The 23,439-nt window shown below is 42.1% G+C and overlaps 1 protein-coding gene across 4 annotated transcripts in view; it reads left to right on the forward strand.

Annotated features, from left to right (window-relative positions):
• ralgapb (Ral GTPase activating protein non-catalytic subunit beta) overlaps positions 1 to 23,439 on the forward strand; it is a 71,758-nt gene that overhangs the window by 11,883 nt on the left and 36,436 nt on the right. For 2 of the 4 annotated variants that reach the window (XR_009783001.1, XR_009782999.1), the window contains 11 exons: positions 8,976 to 9,142; positions 12,337 to 12,514; positions 13,489 to 13,620; positions 14,797 to 14,939; positions 15,687 to 15,737; positions 17,559 to 17,600; positions 17,765 to 17,812; positions 17,895 to 18,046; positions 19,649 to 19,799; positions 20,231 to 20,348; positions 21,026 to 21,193. Coding sequence is in view for 1 of the 4 variants with exons in the window: in XM_061728133.1 (XP_061584117.1) it covers positions 8,976 to 9,142; positions 12,340 to 12,514; positions 13,489 to 13,620; positions 14,797 to 14,939; positions 15,687 to 15,737; positions 17,559 to 17,600; positions 17,765 to 17,812; positions 17,895 to 18,046; positions 19,649 to 19,799; positions 20,231 to 20,348; positions 21,026 to 21,193 (1,347 nt within the window). In the remaining 3 variants the exon portion in view is untranslated. The remainder of the gene's footprint in view (positions 1 to 8,975; positions 9,143 to 12,336; positions 12,515 to 13,488; positions 13,621 to 14,796; positions 14,940 to 15,686; positions 15,738 to 17,558; positions 17,601 to 17,764; positions 17,813 to 17,894; positions 18,047 to 19,648; positions 19,800 to 20,230; positions 20,349 to 21,025; positions 21,194 to 23,439) is intronic. The other 2 variants (XR_009783000.1, XM_061728133.1) reach the window with 2 other exon arrangements.

The following is a 23,439-nucleotide window of genomic DNA, read 5'->3' on the forward strand; positions in this document are numbered from 1 at the left end:
TTGAGGCACAACGTTTTCAGGGGGGCGCTGTTGAGCCATTTTGCCACGCCCATTAATGCAAACCATGAAATATCAAATTTATCGCTAGGCCTGACTTGCATGCCAAATTTGGTGCCTTTTGGGGAACTATCAAATATGGACCAATCAGATGAAGGGGGGGTGCGCTTGTTGGCGTCTAGCGTCGCCACGGTAACACTTTCGAAAGAGAAAAGTAATGCGTGTAGTCGCAGGATGGAGACACATATTTTGATGTATAACACATCTGGGTTCACGATACGGTTCGGGCTGAATTAACTCTCGAAGGAATGGCTCATATTGCTCCAAAATTACGCGATTAATTCAGAATGTTCAAAATGGCCGACTTCCTGTTCGGTTTCGGCCATGGCGCCAAGAGACTTTTCTTTAAGTTGCGACATGATACAGGTGTGTACCGATTTTCGTTCATGTACGTCAAAGCGTATTATGGGGCTTGAGGCGCAAAATTTTTTCTGTCTGAACCAATCAGATGAAGGGTGGGCACGCTTTTTGGCGTCTAGCGTCGCCACGGTAACGCTTTTGAAAGAGAAAAGTAATGCGTGGTGTCGGAGGATGGAGACGCACATTTTGATGTATAACACACCTGGGTGCACGTTACTGTTCGGGCTGAATTAACTTTGGAAGGAATGGCATAAATTTCGCCAAAATGACACGACTAATTCAAAATGGCCGACTTCCTGTTCGGTTTCGGGCATGACGCCAAGAGACTTTTCTTTCAGTTGCGCCATGATACAGGTGTGTACCGATCTTCGCGCATGTACGTCAAACCGTATCGTGGGGCTTGAGGCACAAAGTTTTCAAGGGGGCGCTGTTGAGCCATTTTGCCACGCCCATTAATGCAAACCATTAAATATCAAATTTTTCGCCAGGCCTGACTTGGGTGCAAAATTTGGTGACTTTTTGGGCATGTTAAGGGGGGCAAAAAGGCCATCACTTTGTCAGAAGAAAAATAATAATAATAATTAAAGCTGCAAGCAGCAATGAACGGGCCCTCGCACTCACGGCCACCGCCCCCCATAAATATCAGAAATGACACCACCCACGACTTCCTATGTCAAACCATTCAAAAGTTATAGCAGAAAAAAGGGACAACCAATCAGAAGAAGGGGCGGGGCTAATTTAAGCCAATGAAGGTCAAGGGCTCCATAAAGAATCTGATGACACCACCCACGACTCTCTATGTCAAACCATTCCAAAGTTATAGCAGAAAATCGGGACAACCAATCAGAAGAAGGGGCGGGGCTAATTAAGGCTAACGAAGCTTGAGGACTCATTACAGAGTCTCATGACACCACCCACGACTTCCTATGTCAAACAACTAAAATGTTATAGCAGAAAAAAGGGACAACCAATGACAAGAAGGGGCGGGGCTAATTCAGGCCAATGAAGGTCAAGGACTCCATACAGAATCTTATGACACCACCCAGGACTCTCTATGTCAAACCATTCCAAAGTTATAGCAGAAAATCGGGACAACCAATCAGAAGAAGGGGCGGGGCTAATTAAGGCCAACGAAGCTTAAGGACTCATTACAGAATCCCATGACACCACCCACAACTTCCTATGTCAAACCATTCAAAAGTTATAGCAGAAAAAAGGGACAACCAATCAGAAGAAGGGGCGGGGATAATTAAGGCAAACGAAGCTTAAGGACTCATTACAGAGTCCCATGACACCACCTACAACTCTCTATGTCAAACCATTCAAAAGTTATGGCAGAGAAAAGTATTATAGGGGGCGCTGTTGAGCCGTTAGGCCACGCCCATTAATGCAAACCATGAAATATCAAATGTATCGCCAAGTCTGGCTTGCATGCAAAATTTGGTGACTTTTGGAGAACTATCAAATATGGACCAATCACATGAAGGGGGGGGCGCGCCTTTTGGCGTCTAGCGTCGCCACGGTAACACTTTTGAAATAGAAAAGTAATGCGTGGTGTCGCAGGATGTAGACGCACATTTTGATGTATAACACACCTGGGGGCACGTTACGGTTCGGGCTGAATTAACTGCCGAAGGAATGGCATAAATTTCGCCAAAATGACACAATGTATTCAAAATGGCCGACATCCTGTTCGGTTTCGGCCATGGCTCCAAGAGACTTTTCTTTAAGTTGTGCCATGATACAGGTGTGTAGCGATTTTCGTGCATGCACGTCAAACCGTATTGTGGGGCTTGAGGCACAAAGTTTTCCGGGGGGCGCTGTTGAGCCATTTTGCCACGCCCATTAATGCAAACCATGAAATATCAAATTTATCGCCAGGCCTGGCTTGCATGCCAAATTTGGTGCCTTTTGGGGAACTATCAAATATGGACCAATCAGATGAAGGGGGGGTGCGCTTGTTGGCGTCTAGCGTCGCCACGGTAACACTTTTGAAAGAGAAAAGTAATGCGTGTAGTCGCAGGATGGAGACGCACATTTTGATGTATAACACATCTGGGTTCACGATACGGTTCGGGCTGAATTAACTCTCGAAGGAATGGCATATATTGCTCCAAAATTACGCAATTAATTCAGAATGTTCAAAATGGCCGACTTCCTGTTCGGTTTCGGCCATGGCGCCAAGAGACTTTTCTTTTAGTTGCGACATGATACAGGTGTGTACCGATTTTCGTTCATGTACGTCAAACCGTATTATGGGGCTTGAGGCACAAAGTTTTTTCTGTCGAACCAATCAGATGAAGGGTGGGCGCGCTTTTTGGCGTCTAGCGTCGCCACGGTAACGCTTTTGAAAGAGAAAAGTAATGCGTGTTGTCGCAGGATGGAGACGCACATTTTGATGTATAACACACTTGGGGGCACGTTACGGTTCGGGCTGAATTAACTTTCGAAGGAATGGCATAAATTTCGCCAAAATGACATGACTAATTCAAAATGGCCGACATCCGGTTCGGTTTCGGGCATGACCCCAAGAGACTTTTGTTTAAGTTGTCCCATGATACAGGTGTGTACCGATTTTCGTGCATGTACGTCAAACCGTATCGTGGGGCTTGAGGCACAAAGTTTTCAAGGGGGCGCTGTTGAGCCATTTTGCCACGCCCATTAATGCAAACCTTTAAATATCAAATTTTTCGCCAGGCCTGACTAGGGTGCAAAATTTGGTGACTTTTTGGGCATGTTAAGGGGGGCAAAAAGGCCTTCACTTTGTCAGGAAAATAATAATAAAAATTCCTACAGATACAATAGGGCCTTCGCACTGAAGGTGCTCGGGCCCTAATTAAAGCTGCAAGCAGCAATGAACGGGCCCTCGCACTCACGGCCACCGCCCCCCATAAGTATCAGAAATGACACCACCCACGACTTCCTATGTCAAACCATTCAAAAGTTATAGCAGAAAAAAGGGACAACCAATCAGAAGAAGGGGCGGGGCTAATTTAAGCCAATGAAGGTTAAGGGCTCCATAAAGAATCTGATGACACCACCCACGACTCTCTATGTCAAACCATTCCAAAGTTATAGCAGAAAATCGGGACAACCAATCAGAAGAAGGGGCGGGGCTAATTAAGGCTAACGAAGCTTGAGGACTCATTACAGAGTCTCATGACACCACCCACGACTTCCTACGTCAAACAATTAAAATGTTATAGCAGAAAAAAGGGACAACCAATGACAAGAAGGGGCGGGGCTAATTCAGGCCAATGAAGGTCAAGGACTCCATACAGAATCTTATGACACCACCCAGGACTCTCTATGTCAAACCATTCCAAAGTTATAGCAGAAAATCGGGACAACCAATCAGAAGAAGGGGCGGGGCTAATTAAGGCCAACGAAGCTTAAGGACTCATTACAGAATCCCATGACACCACCCACAACTTCCTATGTCAAACCATTCAAAAGTTATAGCAGAAAAAAGGGACAACCAATCAGAAGAAGGGGCGGGGATAATTAAGGCAAACGAAGCTTAAGGACTCATTACAGAGTCCCATGACACCACCTACAACTCTCTATGTCAAACCATTCAAAAGTTATGGCAGAGAAAAGTATTATAGGGGGCGCTGTTGAGCCGTTAGGCCACGCCCATTAATGCAAACCATGAAATATCAAATGTATCGCCAAGTCTGGCTTGCATGCAAAATTTGGTGACTTTTGGAGAACTATCAAATATGGACCAATCACATGAAGGGGGGGCGCGCCTTTTGGCGTCTAGCGTCGCCACGGTAACACTTTTGAAATAGAAAAGTAATGCGTGGTGTCGCAGGATGTAGACGCACATTTTGATGTATAACACACCTGGGGGCACGTTACGGTTCGGGCTGAATTAACTGCCGAAGGAATGGCATAAATTTCGCCAAAATGACACAATGTATTCAAAATGGCCGACATCCTGTTCGGTTTCGGCCATGGCTCCAAGAGACTTTTCTTTAAGTTGTGCCATGATACAGGTGTGTAGCGATTTTCGTGCATGCACGTCAAACCGTATTGTGGGGCTTGAGGCACAAAGTTTTCCGGGGGGCGCTGTTGAGCCATTTTGCCACGCCCATTAATGCAAACCATGAAATATCAAATTTATCGCCAGGCCTGGCTTGCATGCCAAATTTGGTGCCTTTTGGGGAACTATCAAATATGGACCAATCAGATGAAGGGGGGGTGCGCTTGTTGGCGTCTAGCGTCGCCACGGTAACACTTTTGAAAGAGAAAAGTAATGCGTGTAGTCGCAGGATGGAGACGCACATTTTGATGTATAACACATCTGGGTTCACGATACGGTTTGGGCTGAATTAACTCTCGAAGGAATGGCATATATTGCTCCAAAATTACGCAATTAATTCAGAATGTTCAAAATGGCCGACTTCCTGTTCGGTTTCGGCCATGGCGCCAAGAGACTTTTCTTTTAGTTGCGACATGATACAGGTGTGTACCGATTTTCGTTCATGTACGTCAAACCGTATTATGGGGCTTGAGGCACAAAGTTTTTTCTGTCGAACCAATCAGATGAAGGGTGGGCGCGCTTTTTGGCGTCTAGCGTCGCCACGGTAACGCTTTTGAAAGAGAAAAGTAATGCGTGTTGTCGCAGGATGGAGACGCACATTTTGATGTATAACACACTTGGGGGCACGTTACGGTTCGGGCTGAATTAACTTTCGAAGGAATGGCATAAATTTCGCCAAAATGACATGACTAATTCAAAATGGCCGACATCCGGTTCGGTTTCGGGCATGACCCCAAGAGACTTTTGTTTAAGTTGTCCCATGATACAGGTGTGTACCGATTTTCGTGCATGTACGTCAAACCGTATCGTGGGGCTTGAGGCACAAAGTTTTCAAGGGGGCGCTGTTGAGCCATTTTGCCACGCCCATTAATGCAAACCTTTAAATATCAAATTTTTCGCCAGGCCTGACTAGGGTGCAAAATTTGGTGACTTTTTGGGCATGTTAAGGGGGGCAAAAAGGCCTTCACTTTGTCAGGAAAATAATAATAAAAATTCCTACAGATACAATAGGGCCTTCGCACTGAAGGTGCTCGGGCCCTAATAATAAAAATTCCTGCAAATACAATAGGGCCTTCGCACTGAAGGTGCTCGGGCCCTAATAATAATAGTAATAATAATAATAATACATTTTATTTTTAAGGCGCCTTTCTTGGCACTGAAGGTCGCCGTACACAACATGTTAAAAAATAGACCCAGCAGAATACATTTAAAAAACATCATAAAAAACATTTAAAAACAGCAGAGGTAAGAACATTAGAAGAAATGAACGTTAAATGAGATAGGCAGTCTTGAACTCTTGAGTCTTGAGTTTTGAGTTGGGATTTGAAGAGAGTGAATGAGTCAATGAATACGTTTACATGCAGTCAAAATTCAGATTATTGCTAATATTCCGGTTACTGAAACATTGGGAATATTCCGTTTACATGGTAATTAATCATTCAGGATATCTGGATCAAACCAGCGACGCATGGAGAACGTGATGACGCAATTCCCGTCATTTACGCTTCTTCTTCCTGTATCCAAATTCAAAACAAATGCTGCTTCGTGCAACTTTTCTCTCACCTTCTTGTAAATCTTCTATCCCGGTACTTTCTACCGTCTACAAATGCAGAAATGTTCATATCCTTCATTACATTTATGAAGTGATTAGTCTCTTCCTGGTCTTGGTTTCTCCGTGTTTAGAAGAACTTCCTGGACTCAAAAGACCAGGATTCCTTGTGAACAGAGCATGTGCAGAAAACAATTTCCTGTTCCGTTTGATGGGGATATTCCGTTTGGTGTTTACATGACCCAATATTCAGGTTTTAAAAGGAGTAACCCAGGGCTCATATTCGGGTTTTTAATAATCAGAATATGAGAAAATTCAGGTTATTCAAAGGGGTTATTGGTGTTTACATGACCGTGCAAATTCGGGTTATTGCTAATATTCGGGTTTTAAAAGGGTTATTGATGCATGTAAACACAGTCAATGTTCCTGAGTTGGGGTGGTAATGAGTTCCAGAGACGAGGAGCAGAGCGGCTGAGTGCTCTGCTCCCCATGGTGGTGAGACGGGCGGAGGGGACAGACAGTTGTATAGAGGAGGAGGATCTTAGGGCTCGGGAGGGAGTGTGGATGTGGAGGAGATCAGACAGATATGGGGGGGGAGGTTGTGGATGGCCTTGAATGTGAACAGGAGGACTTTGAATTGGATGCGGAACTGAACCGGTAGCCAGTTGGAGGTTGGAGGTGTTGGAGAGAGGACGAGGGTTTGGTGGTGAGGTAGAGCTGGGTGTCATCAGCATAGCAGTGGAAAAGAAAGTTGAATTTACGAAGATATTGCCGAGGGGAAGGAGGTAGATGATGAAGAGTAGGGGCCCCAGGACAGAGTCCTGGGGCACACCAGAAGTGACGGAGGAGGGGATGGATTTCAGGGACTTGAGTTGAATGAACTAAGTGCGGCCAGAGAGGTATGACGTGGAGTGTGGGTGATGCCGATGGAAGATAAGCTGTTGAGGAGGGTGGTGTGATGGATGGTATCGAAGGCCGCACTCAGGGCAAGGAGGATGAAGATGGTGAGGAGTCCAGAATCAGCTGCCATGAGGAGGTCGTTGGTGATTTTGATGAGTGCTGTTTCGGTGCTATGAAGCTAAAGAACAGCAATAACAGCTACAAACCGGTTAAGACCCTCAAAGGTCAGTAATGATTATTGAGCCTGTAGAGACCACTGACCCTCATTCTAACAGCATAGCTTCTTCATGTCAGGCACACAAGGAATGGACACAAATGCAGACAAAGGGAAAACGGTTCAAAAGATTTATTTGAGTAAATCTGAGCAGGCAAGGGTCAGGCAAAAATCCATCGAGGGGCAGGCAAAGGTCAAGGTCCAAAAAAAGGCTGTCAGCGAAGGCAGAGGTACCGGCAAGGGCTAGGCAAAAACGTGGTCTGGGGGCAGAAAAAGATCAAAAGATCAAAAGATCAAAAACTTGAAAAACTCACTTGGCTTGATAAACGGCTTGAAGGCTTGGAGAACACAAGACAATCTGGCATGGACTGAAGAGTGACTGAGGCTTAAATGCTGTGGGCCTGATTGCACCAGAGTGATTGCAGGTGTTGCCAGGTAGGTGGGAAGGAGCCAGACTCACCCACTCAACCTCAGACCGTGACACTTCAGTGTGCTTCGCTGTTTTTTTTGTAACCTTCTACCATTCCTGTTTTATCCGCATAATTTTGCCTAAAACGCCTATCCAAGGCATACCAAAAGTAAATTGAAAGCTGTTCTTGAACCATTTTAAGTACATGGATGGTTTTGGTCTCTTTTGAAAGGTCAGATTCACTGTAAGTGCTACTAGCATTGAGTAATATAAGTCTGAACACACTGAAATAGAAGGTTTTTGTTTCAGCCGGAATTGTGGTTTGTAATTAGATGTCTGCAGATGAGTGTAGCTGTGACTTATTAGCTGGAAAACACAATGCGACCACAGCTGGAAGCCTTATCTAGTGCAAGTTCAAATTTGATAACAATACCACAAAAAATTAGTATTTTACACATGTTTTTGTAAGATTGTGTCTAGACCTTTCCAAAAATAGCCATTTGGAAATGCCAAAAAGACACTTGGATAACCATGGTCACATACCTAGGATAAAAGGGCATAACTCTTGAACCTTTTAATGTACAGTCATAATTTTGGCCTCTAATGAAAGCTGACACTTAGAGGTATCCTATCCCATATCCAGATTCACTGAATCTTCACTCAATATTACTGAAATGTATATAAATGCATATAAAAGAGTCAAAACACGGACGCACATTTCATTCGCTGCAAGTAAATTCCTTTATGCATGGGTTGTGGTTTTATTCCCACCCCTTGAAGCGGCACATTGTTGTTTTCAGCATTTTATTGGCTATACAATGTGCCAGTCATCAGCACGATTGCTCCAACTGGCTAATTTTTTTCATGACAAAAGGGGGACATGCGCTTCATTTGCATACAGGCGCTCATTCACTATTGTGGGCTGTGGAGGAGACAGGGCAGCTCCTGTATGGTCGAACGAGGTGTCAATCAAAAGGAGGGGGTGCAGACTCCATTTTGAGTACAGGATATCTGGTGTGGAGACGTGCAAAGCGCAGTTACAGCCATTAACCATTTTATTTATTATTGATCATTCATAGCACAGCACATGGATACAGACACAAAAGGATTACAATGCTCATTTTTATATTTCAACACCCCTGCCCTCCCATCCCCTGAACAGGTTGGACACTTAACCAACAGAATTGTAAAATTGAAGGAAAATAGAGCAAGTTAACATGCACGTAAATGAAAAGGAAAATTGAATTATTTTATGTTTAATTTGGCACAGGAGGTACTCTTAATAGAGTTCTAGTGCTTCGTTGTTTTAGTCCGTTTGGGTTTGTAGCGGTTCCTCTGTGGTGGTACTGACCCTCCAAGTGCACATATCCTCTCTAGTCAGAGTGACAGTTCCCTTGGAATGTGCAGCTGAACTCTGTTGTGTTGTTTCCCCCCCCAGGTCAGACCAGGTGAGTCTGGTCCACTGGTCTCTCTGCCAGCAGGTACTGGGTGCTGTCCGCTCGCTGGCCCGAGAGAGCAGGACGATGAGCAAAGAAACCTGGGAGACTGTGCTCCAATTCCTGCTCCGCATGAACCACGCCCTGCTGGCTCCGCCCAGCACTGCAGGTGAGGCTCCGCCCAGCACTGCAGGTGAGGCTCCGCCCACAGGTGAGGCACTGCCCAGCACTGCAGGTGAGGTGTCGTGGACATTTTATACATTTCCACAAAGTAAAATACTGATCCTTAACAAAACTACAACACCGGTGAGCTCGAGATTATCAAAGTTTATTTTTAACTGGTGCACCAGGAGATAGTCCAGGGGCCAGAACCCAAAATTTCACTGGTCAGCACCACTCAAGGTGACAAAACTTACTTATGATTTTTAAAAAGATCCATGTCTATAGATGATATTCTGGTATAATAACCTTCCTGAGTGGCAGCTGTATCAGAGTTATCAGCTCATGAAGTTACCCACCCCCTTCAGAAAATTACACTAGATGCTGCTGCATATTCTGGTTTAGACTCATGTACAGGAAATCTGTCAATGTTTCACTATATTGTCTTTGGAATCATTTTAAAGGGAACGTTTTAAGCATTAACTCAAGCTAAGATGTGAATCTTTCTGACCAACATAAAGGTCACTGCAGCTCTTTAAACTATAAACACACATTTTTACACAATTTTCACCTAAATGATATACTATCTTTTAACCCTGTGCCATCTAGGAACAACAGAGACACAAAATACAAAAACTGGAATATTCCCCCTTTAAAATAATACCAAAGACTTCATGAGCTGATAACTCTGATCCAGCTGCCACTCAGGAAGGTTATCATACCAGAATATCATCTACAGACATGGATCTTTTCAAAAATCATAAGCAATTTTTGTCACCTTGAGTGGTGCTGATATCTGGTCTGGAACATGGACTAGTGGCACTTTTCCACTAGTCCCGCCTCCGCCCGGCTCGGCTCGTCGCGGCTCGTCGCGGCTCGTCGCGGCTCCACCCGTTTTGTCCCCGTTTGTTTTTCCACAGCCAGGGGAGAAGTGGGCAGGTTGGGGTGAAGGTGCTGTGACATACTCGATTGCGCAACACCTTTGTTTGTGTCGGCGCAGATGAGAAATCAGCTGGAGCCGCGAGCGGCTGAGAAAAAAACAGCCCGTCTACATCCCTTTTTTAATTTTTCTCGACAGCCACCAGGTTTATGAACATCTGCACCTCAGAGTTGGATCACCAAACAGACGTTTGTGCTGTATAATAAAATCGCCGCGAGCCGCGAGTCGCCTCGCGCTGACTCCCGCTTCCTGATTCAAACGTCTGACGGCCCCCCGACCAATCAGTGGCGCGGAGGGTGATGACGGCCCCGCCCCCCGACCAATCGGTGGCGAGCTCTACCCGTCTCAGCCCCTAGTGCAAATGCGCAAAACGGGGCCGTGGCGGGTAGAACCGAGGTGAAGCGGGACTAGTAGAAAAGGGCCATAAGAGTCACGTGCAGCCCGCAGGCTGGACGGTGAGTCTGAGGCAACATGCTGTTACACTTCTTTTACATGGGAATGGGTAAGATCTTGATAGACCAATGAAACAATGGTCATTCAATGCAAATTGTGGTCTCCTGTATCTGACATATATTGTAGGTGCTAGTTCTCTTAGAGAAAGGCATACAGTACAAAATAGATGACATCGACACCTTTTATCTGCATGCACATCCTCCATATCCCCCCACTATCAGTTCCCCTCCCACGGCTGACCCCCGTTAGTAATTGCATTAAAACAGCTGTTGATCTTTTGTTAGAAAAATACAATGTTTGAATTTTTCCATGACAGATGCGCACACAAATATAGCATGATTTACAAAGGGGTTTTTGTCTGTGGCCTGCGCTGCATTTGTGTGTGACTTTTGAGACTCCCCTGACATCCCTCAATCTACAAATGCGTTTTTTTTAAACACGGAAGGATCTGCAACCAAACGGAATGGAGAAACTGCAGGAATATCACCACTGTTTCTCATCTCAGTTGCTGCATCGGCAGGACTAAGAGTCTCCAGTCTCCCGACGGCTCTGGTTGAACGGCCCCACAAACCATCTCCGATCGCCCTTTTTTTCTTTACGAGATCACAAGAAAAGCAGAGCAGTGATCTCCTCTCCATCTGTGTTGCTGTCTTGTTTATTTATCTTTACTCCACAAGCTGGTTTATCAAACTACGTAAGGGATAATGCCCGACGAGGTGTACATTGTCATAAATATATGAACGATACGGGGGCGGTTTGCCTCCGCGAAGTCCATATATTTATGTTAATGTCACCTCAAAGGGCATTATCCCACTTATACCACGGTCACTTACCAAAAAACATGAATATTAAATCAGTTATTCATGCTTTAATGTGTTTTCAGTTGAAATCATTAGTTTTATAACAAGCCACGGCTGAGCGGACTATTTAATCTCTCGTCTGCAGCCGCTTGTTCGTTTAAAGTTTGTGGCTGGCGATCCTCCCCACTGCTTGCCGGAGCATTGGGAGATGATAAAATGTTGCTCCATTTCCGTCTCTCCTGTACTGATGGAGCCCAGTAAGCCTGCAGACTGCTCTCACAGCGATGACCCGTCACCCACATGATCTGGCATCAGAGAGACGATTACAGCTGAGCTCCGGAGGATATGTCACCTCCTTGTGCCGTTTCTCCGGTTTCTTTTCATTTTCTTTTCTCTCCTTTTCTGCATCCCAGTCATCAAAATTGTTAAATTCACCAAATAAATTAAAAGAAATGACAAAATCACTCATGTCGCTGTCCTGCGGTAGCCAGCTCTTCTTCTCTGAATTTCCGTTGCCGTGGTTACCACCTGGCAGTTGATCCAGCGCAATCATATTAAAGATATCAGGCAATTTGACTGAACTTGTTTTCTAGGTGTAGGTTATCACTGTAGGTTATAACTTATAACCTACACCTGCCAGCCAATCAGAATGGAGTATTCACACAGACCGTGGTATAATACCAAATATTGAATCACTTTTCTAAGCAAACGGACGTGAATGCAGCGAGTGTATCTGCCCCTTTAATCTGATTGGTTTATGAATAAATCGTCCCCCACGTGGGCGACGAAAACGCATTTGTGGATCGAGTTACGTCAGGGGAGTCTCAAAAGTCACACACAAGTGCAGCGCAGCCCACAGACAAAAAAACATTTGTAAATCAGGTTATATTTGTGTGTGCATCAAAAATACATTTGTGTATCTTGTCCTGTGAATTGTTCTGTGCATTTGTCACTTTTGAGACTGTTCTAGCTCCATAGTCCCTCATGGCTCTCTGGTCCGTGTGTCCGCAGCAGCAGCCGTCTCCGACCGGTCCATGGCCGTGCTGATGGAGGTGTGGCTACTGGCCTGCTCCAGGTGTTTTCCCTCTCATGCCATGTGGCAGACGTGCAGACAGATGTTGAGCAGCTGCCGGCACCAGCCGGCCGTGGTGCAGCAGTGGAGCCGAGCAGCAGCAGGCCTAACGTCCAGGTTTCCATGTGTCTTCACGTGCTGCCGTGTTCACCATGTTAATCATGTTTCTAGTGGTTTAGGGGACCTTAAGAAGATTCTGCCTGGCAGTACTATTGATAAAAGTACAAATAGTAACACTTTAAGAAGAAAACATGCTATGTTTATTAATCTAAAGTTGAAAATTTAAAACTACATTAAGTTAACAATATAAATCTAGTTTTTCTCTTCTTTCTGAGGCTTCCTGAGCTACTGTAGCATGATGTGTGTTTTGACCATATGAAGAAAATAAAATAGTTTTGCTGACGTTAGCTTTGTCAACCCGATGGAAATGGGAATATATATATATATATATATATATATATATATATATATATATATATATATATATATATATATATATATATATATATATATATTAAAAAAAAAATAATCTGAACCCAAGGTACAAATTGTATTTTTTGGTACAAATGAAAATGTGGCCATGTGGAGGAGTTTATTGTCTCCTGCAGGGAGACGAGTCAAATTCCAATTTGCAACTTTATATACTCACAGATTTAGGAGAAAAATAAAATTAGTGAAACTATTGACTAAATTCAAGTCAAGCTGGTATAATAAACTAAGTTACATAACAAAATAAAATAACAAAATTCTTTGGAAACTAGCTCTACTAGCACAACCGTGTGGGACCCTCTGAGGGGGGAAATGTGTGCTGGGAGGCTGACAGTAGAATTTTAATTTTATAAACTAGCACATTTTATGAGAACATCTATAGAGTTACAACACAGATGGCTCACAACAGAGACACTTTTTTTTCTTAGTGAATTGCTTAAAGTTTTCTTCTTAATTTTAATATCTGATAAAAATATGGAATCTTGAGGTTGCCCTTGGCGACCCCTCCAGTGGCTAGGAGGCTTCTCTACATCTGTGAAGATCCTGTTTTGGTGTCTCTGATGTCTCTGATGTCTCTGATGTCTCTGATGTTCTCCTTGCAGGCTGCTACCTCTGACCTTCGGCCCGTTCTTCCCACCCTTCAGAGTTCCAGATGAAGACGCTGCCCTTGTCCCTGCAGACATGGAGGACGAGCGCATCCCTCAGACCTGGCTCCGCTTCCTCCACATTTTCAGGTAATTTGTACATATTTATGTAAAAGTAAACATTGTAACACACCAAAATACTACACAGTCTCTGAGATGGAGAGAATTTAATTGGAAGAACTTAATTTGATATTTTATCACACCAAGAATCAGAGCTAAACAGATAAATACTCACCAACCATGCTGGAGATTGTGTAACCACATGGATCCAGATCACACACACATATTTTGGAAATGTATGAATGTACAGCCCTTCTGGGGGAATGTTCACTCGGTTCTCTGTAATGTACTGGGATATGTGATTCCCAAATCCTGTCTTATTCTGTACCTTGGACATTTGGATGGATGGGTATATGTTGGAGACAGATATCTGGTCAAGATTCTCCTAGTGGCTGGGAAGAAGGTCATTACCAAAAACTGGCTCAAGTCTGATCCCCCCAGTAGCAAACAATGGATGTCAATTATAGATGATATACTGGTGATGGAACATTTCACATATAAGTTGAAAATGAAAGAAGATCTCTTTGTAACAAACTGGGGAAAATGCACTGCAAAAACTCAAAATCTTAACAAGAATATTTGTCTTATTTCTAGTTAAAATTTCTCATTTTTAGTCAAAAAAATGTCATTACACTTAAAACAAGACTCATCACTGGAAAAAAAACAACAATTTTCACCTGTTTCAAGTAGATTTTCACTTAAAATAAGTAGAAAAATCTGCCAGTGGAACAACATTTTTTTGCTTTTAATGAGAAGATAAATCTTGATCCACTGGCAGATTTTTCTACTTATTTCAAGTGAAAATTTACTTGAAACAGGTGAAAATTGTCAAATAACAAGTTATTTTTCATGTAATGACTTTTGTTTTAAGTGTAATGAGATTTTTTGACTAAAAATGAGACATTTTAACTAGAAATAAGACAAATATTCCTGGTAAGACTTTGAGTTTTTGCAGTGTGGTTGTCATATAAGGAAAGAAGTGACTACATAACTGTACACAGGCTCTGTTCTTTGTCTCTTTCTGAATGGTTATGATATGGTTTTTTTTTGTATTAATTTTTTTTATCCTCTTCAGTATCATCAGTTTCTTTCCTGATCCGTATATCTGAGGAATTCGTCTTAAATGTGTTTGTTAACATTGATAATTGAAATAAATAAAAATTGTTAAATAAAAGTGAACATTTGTAACTGGATGTCCTCCTGCAGTAACCCAGCAGACCTCAGACGCCTGGATGTTGGTGCAGTGACTCCGCCCCCAAAGGGGGAGGAGTCAGGAGGAGAGGGCCGGCTGCCAGACATCTTCTACCGAGCCCTGAAGAGGCTCAGCGAGCTGGTCGACGCCTTCCTGGGTACTTTCACATCCACACACACGTCTGACAACTCAACAAAACTGTCAAAATACAGGACTGTCTCAGAAAATTAGAATATTGTGATAAAGTTCTTTATTTTCTGTAATGCAATTAAAAAAAACAAAAATGTCATACATTCTGGATTCATTACAAATCAACTGAAATATTGCAAGCCTTTTATTATTTTAATATTGCTGATCATGGCTAACAGTTTAAGATTAAGATTCCCAGAATATTCTAATTTTTTGAGATAGGATATTTGAGTTTTCTTAAACTGTAAGCCATGATCAGCAATATTAAAATAATTAAAGGCTTGCAATATTTCAGTTGATTTGTAATGAATCCAGAATGTATGACATTTTTGCATTACAGAAAATAAAGGACTTTATCACAATATTCAAATTTTCTGAGACAGTCCTGTATAACAGATCATAGAGCGTCTTAGTTTTAGCAGTGCTATTATTTATTTATTTATTTAACAAAAATTAAGTCAAAACATCTGCTTTTATAGAGGTCTTCAAGGGCTGATGATTTGAAGCCTGACTCTCAAAAACCTTTGTTTGGTTGGTTGGATCATGCAGCATAAATATTCTACTTTCTTTGTGCTCAGGTGGGCACCATTTTTAAATGTATAGAAGCTTATTATTGCCCACATTTAGTTTTATTTTGTTCATTGTCCTAAGACACACTATGACCAGACGACTGTTTGAAAAGAAGTAGGTATAAAAGTAATATATTTGTCTGCAGGTGTGTTTGTGGAACCGGGAGAACCAGTAAAGCAGTTTCTGCCAAATCTAGGTAAATAAACATAAACATATGTCAGCACACATGTTAGCAACAATGCTTGAAGTTTGTAAACCCTTAACAATACTTGTTCATAGGAATGATTTATATTTCATTTCATTTTATTTCATTTATTCCATTCATGGTATATCTTCTTAACCATGTTGTACAAAATTCCAAGAAGTACACATTATCACCATGAAAGAAAAGGAGCAGGAAGAAGAAAACTTATGATACCTGCCCTTCTCTGTTAATACAATTACATTGACTTACTGAACACCAATCTATCTATACACATATAAACAAGAAAACAAACAAAAATACCACTCTTCTATCTATTTTTTTCTCTTTCTCCTTCTTCTTTTTTGTAGGCACTTATCTTTTCTTTTTTAAACATTTTCTTAAGCTGACACAAACTTGTGCAACCTCTCAGTTCCTTGCTTTGTCCATGCCATAATTTTACACCTGTAACAGAAATACACATTTGTTTTACGTTTAGCCTTGCAAAAGTATGTTTGAAATCAAGTTTAAGTCTGTTGTCTTCATCCTCCAATCTGAACACATTTTGTAACTGTTCTGGTAACGATCTATTTTTTGCTTTAAACATTATTTTTAAAGTTTGAAGTTCAACTATATCCACTATTTTCAATAAACCTGCCGAAATAAATAATCTGTTTGCTGGTTCTCTGATGCCGACCCTGTGAATGACTCACTGCTCTTTTCTGTAGCACAAACAGAGGAGAGATGTTACTTCCATAGGTATTATCCCACACTTCCACACAATAATTTAGACATGGCAAGATAAATGTACAATACAGAGTTCTTAGTGTGTTAGTATTCAAAATAAACTTAACCTTATTCAAAATATATATACTCTTCGCCACCTTGGCTTTTACATATGCTATATGGTATTTCCATGTCAGCTTGTCGTATAAAATAATACCCAAAAACCTAAACACAGACACTCTCTCAATGCTCTCTCCTGCAAATGAAAGTGCAATTTCATCCTTTTTTCGATTTGTAAAAACCATAAATTTAGTTTTTTTCAGATTTAACAAAAGCTTATTTTTATCAAAATCAATCAATATTGACAAAAACTATAAAATCCTTCAGCTCATTTCAGTCCAGATGAAGTTGTGTCCTCAATGGTTTGATCATGAAAACAAACACACACAAAACAAACAAACTAATAAATAAAGGTCATGTTATGAATTTGTTGTCATTAAAATATGTATAAAAGAGCTGTATACAACTATTTTATCCTAATTATTGACATACAGTGACACTTTAAAGACACCCGACAGCCTGAGTGACTAAACTCTGCCACAGACATTGCACTTGAGCAGAGGCTGAGTGATATGCAAAAACAGCACAATAATAAGGCTGAAATTAAAACCACCAAAGGCCACTCGTCAAGAATTGGACATATTAAGTTTAAAATGAAGTTGAGCAAGCAAATTAAACCTTACTAGCAAACATCAACAATGGTGTTTTAAGCAAAAACAAAAATTGCATTGCAAGAAGGGAGGGTTAAAAAAAGAAATAAAAAAAGCTGCAGCAGCCACGTTGGATCCTAAAGGCAGGGCAGGTGGGGCGTCTCCAACTCTCCAACTGAGACCAGGTTCAGTCCTAAAGTAATAGCTAAGGCGAAGGTCGTGGCATTGCCAGTGGCTCAAATGAAGCTTTCAAAAGGTTTTCTTTACAAAGCACGTGCTACTCCAGGGTGAACTCTCAGAAATTGACCTGTTGGTTCTGTGTGGTCCACAGTGCTGTTCAGTCCTGTGGGTCCACAGTGCTTCAGCTGTATCTCATGGTGGTGTTTCTGTGTTTCCGTAGGTGTAGGGAGGATTCACGTCAGAGACCGGCTGCCTTCTCTTGGTAAACTGATCCAATCAATGAGCAAATCAAATCGGAGGCTTTCTATCTTCTGACTCAGAACCTGAATGTTCTGTTGGACCTGAGAGCAAGAAAATGCGGATTAAAAAAAAACCCCACAGTTTTACCATGGTTATGGGTTTGATTGTCACCATGTTTCCTTTCAGGTGTTCCTAGCAACAGAAGTCCGTTCAGAGACCGCCCCCCTGCATACGGTAAGCTCCGCCTCCTCCCAGATCTGATTGGTGGATTCCTTTTGGGACTCCCACTTCCATCCCTGTTGTTTTTTCTCTCCAGGGTTCTCCCGTCCTCGTTCTGGAAGTGCCCCACCCGTTCCTGTGAATATCCAGAGGTTGCCTGATGCCCCCCCCTCCAGAACCTCCCCCCCACAACGCAAGAAAAGCTTGAGAGCAGCCAATGTTCCCACGGCAACAAACAAGCCCACAGTGGTAAAAAAGTGTTTGTTTGAGCTTTACATTATACATTATGATTAGAGCTGGGTATCATCACTGACCTCCCGATACGATACGATTCCGATACACTAGTTCCCAAGTCGATATGATTTCCGATACGATTCGATATCGATATTCTAGTTACAATACCAATTTTGCTTTGGCAATGGAAGGGATTCTCAAAAAAACTAAGGGTTGGTAGAGGGAGCAATGCCCAGGACTGACTTATAGCTGGGAGGGAATTCATGAAAATCATGCACTTGGTGACAAGTTTTTGATATTTGGCATGGTGTTAGTTACGGACATAAGGTTTTCAAAAACTGCCGCAAACAAATTGGGACGGCCCCCTAGTGGCCAGTTTGCAGAAAATTCAAAATGAATCAATAAGCGAGGCGATAGAGGCGACATTGTAGGTGATAACTGAGTTTAAACATGCACAGCTGATGTTTTTTGTGTGTTATTTTAATAAAATCCTATTCTTTCACTGTGACTTAGTTCTGAGGTTCTGTTCCTTTTAAGCATGAATGAAGGTCACTGTTCTCACCCAGTGAGATTATTGACACTACTGTCCAAGAAACCGAAACTTGCATTCCTCGGGGGTTGCGAAATAGTCTATAATCTTTCTATGTGACTTAATTCTAGAGATATGGAGTTTTTTGGGCAAAAAAATGACCTTGAAAATTAAATTTGACCTTCAACATGACCTTGAAATAGGAAATTTATCTCAGAATTGAATTGCTAGCACCAAAAAAGTAGAGAAAGTGACAATATACAACAATCTAGGACTAAGAGAAGCTGAGATTTGACCTTTGGTCTTTTCGGCGGGAGCCATTTTTAATTTTCTGCAAACCGGCCACTAGGGGACGTCCCAATTTGTTTGCGGTGGTTTTTGAAAACCTTATGTCCATAACTAACACCTTGCCAAATATCCCAAACTTGTCACCAAGTGCACAATCTTTATGATTTTTGACATATTCCCTCCCAGCTAATAGCAGTGAAAGGAGATGTTATATTTATAGCACTGGGACCAAAATCTATGACCTCCGTTTTATTCTCATTAAAGTTTAAAAAGTTTGAAGCCACCCAGGCTTTGATGTCGTCCAGAGGGTCTAGCAAACTTCTAAAAGAGTCGTTATGTTTTAATGGTATGTAAATGTGCTTGTCATCAGCATATATCTAGAGCACTATACAATATTTTTATGTAACTTAATTCTAGAGATATGGAGTTTTTTGGGAAAGAAATGACCTTGAAAATTAAATTTGACCTTCAACATGACCTTGAAATAGGAAATTTATCGCAGGCTAGCACGCAGCTCCTGAAGCTCCGGCCTGCAAACATGCACAAAAGAGAAAAAAGGGGGGCCAGCACAAGAAACTACAGGAAGGATGGACAAAAATGATGGCTATGAGATTCACGAACACCAACTAGAGGTTTACTAAACACTAACTATAGGCTTTACTAAACAGAAAGGTTTTAAGTTTAGTTTTAAAGGTGGAGGTGGTGTCAGCTTCCTTAACCCAGATTGGAAGTTGGTTCCAAAGTAGTGGTGCCTGATAGCAGAAATCCAACTAAAGGCCCATCCTCTCGTCTCTTCTCAGATGTCTTCCTCCTGCTTCCTTGCTTCCCTTCCCTTCCCGGGTTCTCGCCGACCCCGTCCCTCCCCGCTCAGGTGTAATGTGGACTCCCTCCTCCACCTGTTCGGCTGCTGGCTGTTTGATGCTGCTCTGATCAGTGCAGACTCCGAGATCTGTTAGTACTGTCTCTATTGAACCACATCATACACACCGCAGACTCGTGAAACAGCTGCACCCCTGTTACACCTGTTACACCTGTTACCCCTGTTACCCCTGTTACCCCTGTTACCCTTTTTACACCTGTTACCCCTATTACACCTGTTACAATCTGTTACACCCGTTACACCTGTTACATCTGCCACACCTGTTACACCTGTTACCCCGTTACACCTGTTACACCCGTTACACCTGTTACACCTGTTACCCCGTTACACCTGTTACACCTGTTACACCCGTTACACCTGTTACACCTGTTACACCTGCCACACCTGTTACACTGTTACCCCTGTTACACCTGTTACACTGTTACCCCTGTCACACCTGTTACACTGTTACCCCTGTTACACCTGTTACACCCGTTACACCTGTTACACCTGCCACCCACAGGCAGACAAAATGATGTGACACGATGGGCAGCAGGTCGAGCCGAGGCCTTTGGGACGCTCTGCAGGATCTTCTCCTGGAAGAAGACTGCAGAAGAAATTCAGCCTGTCTACCTGTCCAGGTATCCTGGTGTCCAATTGTTCATGTAACATATTTGGGCAAGCTCTTCTTAGCTCCATCTTAACCATCTAACCTGGAGGGTGGTGTGGGTAAAGTTAGCTTAATTGGGGTGGCTAAAGACCAACAACGTGAAGGCTGCTGACAGACCAAAGTGGCAGCTGAGGCTGCTTGGTGGCCCCCAGGCCCATATTTTTATATATACGTATAAAAGGGTTAAAAACTCGTATTTCTGAATTTGCTACCCGATGTCAAGTCCGCCAAAAATGATAAGCTCTGAATCACTAAAGTGATCATGGCTGCTCATTTGATAGACTTGAATGTAGGTGTCAAACTTTTGCAATTGTCATGGGTGTAAAATTTGACGATGGACACCAAAACTGTTTTTTGGCCAGGCTGTATCTATGTTCAATTCTGCTATAAAGCTAGACATTGGACAGTGGAGGTTAACTGAGTCGAGGGGCCGGCCTCTTGGGGTCATTCCAGGAACCGTATACTTGCATGTCCCGTTCTGGCAACAGTTTAGGAGGCTGGCTGTAGTCCCTTGGTGTGTACTAGACTCACCTACGCTCACGCTCTTAGCCGTGATGGGATGTGAACACTCATCTACTTAGTTAGATAAAAATATTGTTTGTCCACCTCATATTTTGTCAGGATAATGATGGTCTTGTCTTCCACCAGGTTCTACCTGGTGCTTCTTCAGAGTCTCCAGATGTCAGAGGAGGTGTGTGCTCCTGTTCTGGCCTCCATCCTTATGAACTCCACCAGTCTGTTCTGCTGTGACTTAAAAGGGGTCAATCTGTTGCTGCCGCCCTTCATCAGTGCTCTGGAGAAGGTCCTGCTCCACAGGTACAAACATCTCCAAGTTACTACTTGTTGGTTTGGTCGTAATTATTCAATTCAATTCAATTTTATTTATATAGTGTTTATTACAACAGAATTTGTCTCTAGTAGGGCTGGGGGTCGATTCAAATGTCAAGAATCGATTCCGATTCTTAAGATTCAGAATTGATTATCAAGATTTGATTTGATTCGATTCGATTCAGATATTGATTTGGGTTAGTGTTATTAATACTGTTTTTTGAGCTGTTGCATGAATTATATGACTGTAGTTCTGCAACATATTATTACTGAGATTCAACAGCAAGTATTGCAGCTAATGATGCCGTAAGGATCAATCAGCTCCCAGAATGCTGATAGAACTGCTTTCAGAAACATCCTGTGGGTCAGAATTACCAAACCGATCCAGGGCAGCAAACAGAGACAGAAGAAATTGGTTTGATTTTTTCCCACATTCCCTTTTAATTTTTTCCATTTTCGGTCTATTTCGGTTTTAAATTTTTTTGAGAATTTGGTTTCTTTTTTTTTTTTTTTTTTTAAACAATATCTTTTATTGTTTTTCTTTTTCAAACATAACACAACAAACAGAAAAAGCAACGCTACATGAGACCAGTGACATTAAGATAAGGAAAAAAAATAAAAAATAAAAAACACCAACGAAACACAGACAAAGGCAGTACTCTCCTCCAGGCTCTTCCATTAGATGATTTAGGTTCTCATTTTTCATATAGTCAACAAAACAACCCCAGACTTCCTCGAAGACTTCCTGTTTGTCCTTGATGATGTATGTTATCCTGTGCTGTCGACGTCCCTGACTCCCCCAGTCTGGCCTTCGGCAGGAGGGTCCCCCCTTATGAGCCTGGTCCTGCTCAAGGTTTCTTCCCTCCTAAAGGGGAGTTTTTCTTGCCACTGTTTGGCTTAAGGCTTTTCTCCCACTATGGGAGTTTTTACCTGCCATTGTTTATATAATAATTGCTCGGGGGTTTATGTTTATGTTTATGTTTATGTTTATGTTCATGTTCTGGATCTCTGGAAAGCGTCTAGAGACAACATCTGTTGTATTAGACGCTATATAAATAAAATTGAATTGAATTGAATTGAATCCTTTCTACCGGTAAGCACAGTGACATCTCCTGGAACCACTTCTTGATGCTTGGTTTGTGTGGACTCTTCCAAGACATAGCAATAACCCTCTTGGCTAGTAGTAAACTAATGTCAATAAACCTCCGCTCACTTCGCCTGTACGCGTGACCATCTGGGTAGAGTCCCAGCAGGAAGAGTTTGGGTTCTGGTACAATGGAGATATTCAGTATTTTCTAGGGGTGTAACAATATATTGTGCCACGAAATTTCGCGATACAAAAACGTCACAATACGTGTCGTAGAGGTGACAAAGTGTATCACGATATTGGGTTATTAATATTAATCTATTGTGTTGACTAGTAACACGTATCCGACCGCGGCCGGACCGCGCCTCGACCCACGGACCAAAATCTTCCTCCGCTCAGAAGAAACTAGTCCCGTTTTGAGGTCTGAACATTTACTGATGTAAGGCTGGTGTAGAGTTAAGCCTTACCTTATTAAATTAAACCTTTTTGGGGTCGTGAGTAGGATAAACACGGGGAAACTTCTGCTGAGTTCCAGTGTACTTTAATGTCCCTCAACAGTGTAGGATTTTAGAACATCAACACAGCACCTAGTGCCGTACTGTGGCGTATCACTCCGCCCAATCTAAAACAGACTAATCACTACAGATAAACTGACTAGTGTCATTATAGTCCCTGATTTACATCACAATATAAAGAATATATTTATAAAATAATGAACCCTGAATTACCAAAATAACCTTAACAAAAATAAATCTCCTCTTACACTTATAAGGTGAGCATGAATCAATCTTTTTATGATGTAAAATTGTATGTATTTATTTACTTGTATTTATTTATTTAATTTTAGTTGTTAAATTTCTGGAAAAGAAAAAAGTCAAATCATACATGAGAGAAACTATTCAGTTTGTGGCTAAATATTTGTACTTGTCTGAAACTGAAGATCATAATGCAAACCTGACATTTACTTTTAGTTCAGTTTGTGGAAAATGGTTGGCCTGGCTTTCTCTTTAAAACTTAAACAGTTACAAAGCATTACAAACTGTAACAATAGGGAAAACACACAGAATTGTTTTGTATTTTGTGTCTTTCAAATAAAAGACAATTTCCTCATGACTACCTCATTCAAGGTTGTTAAAAAAATACTGCT

Source organism: Cololabis saira, chromosome 8, assembly GCF_033807715.1.
Source record: "Cololabis saira isolate AMF1-May2022 chromosome 8, fColSai1.1, whole genome shotgun sequence".
NCBI lineage: Eukaryota > Metazoa > Chordata > Actinopteri > Beloniformes > Belonidae > Cololabis > Cololabis saira.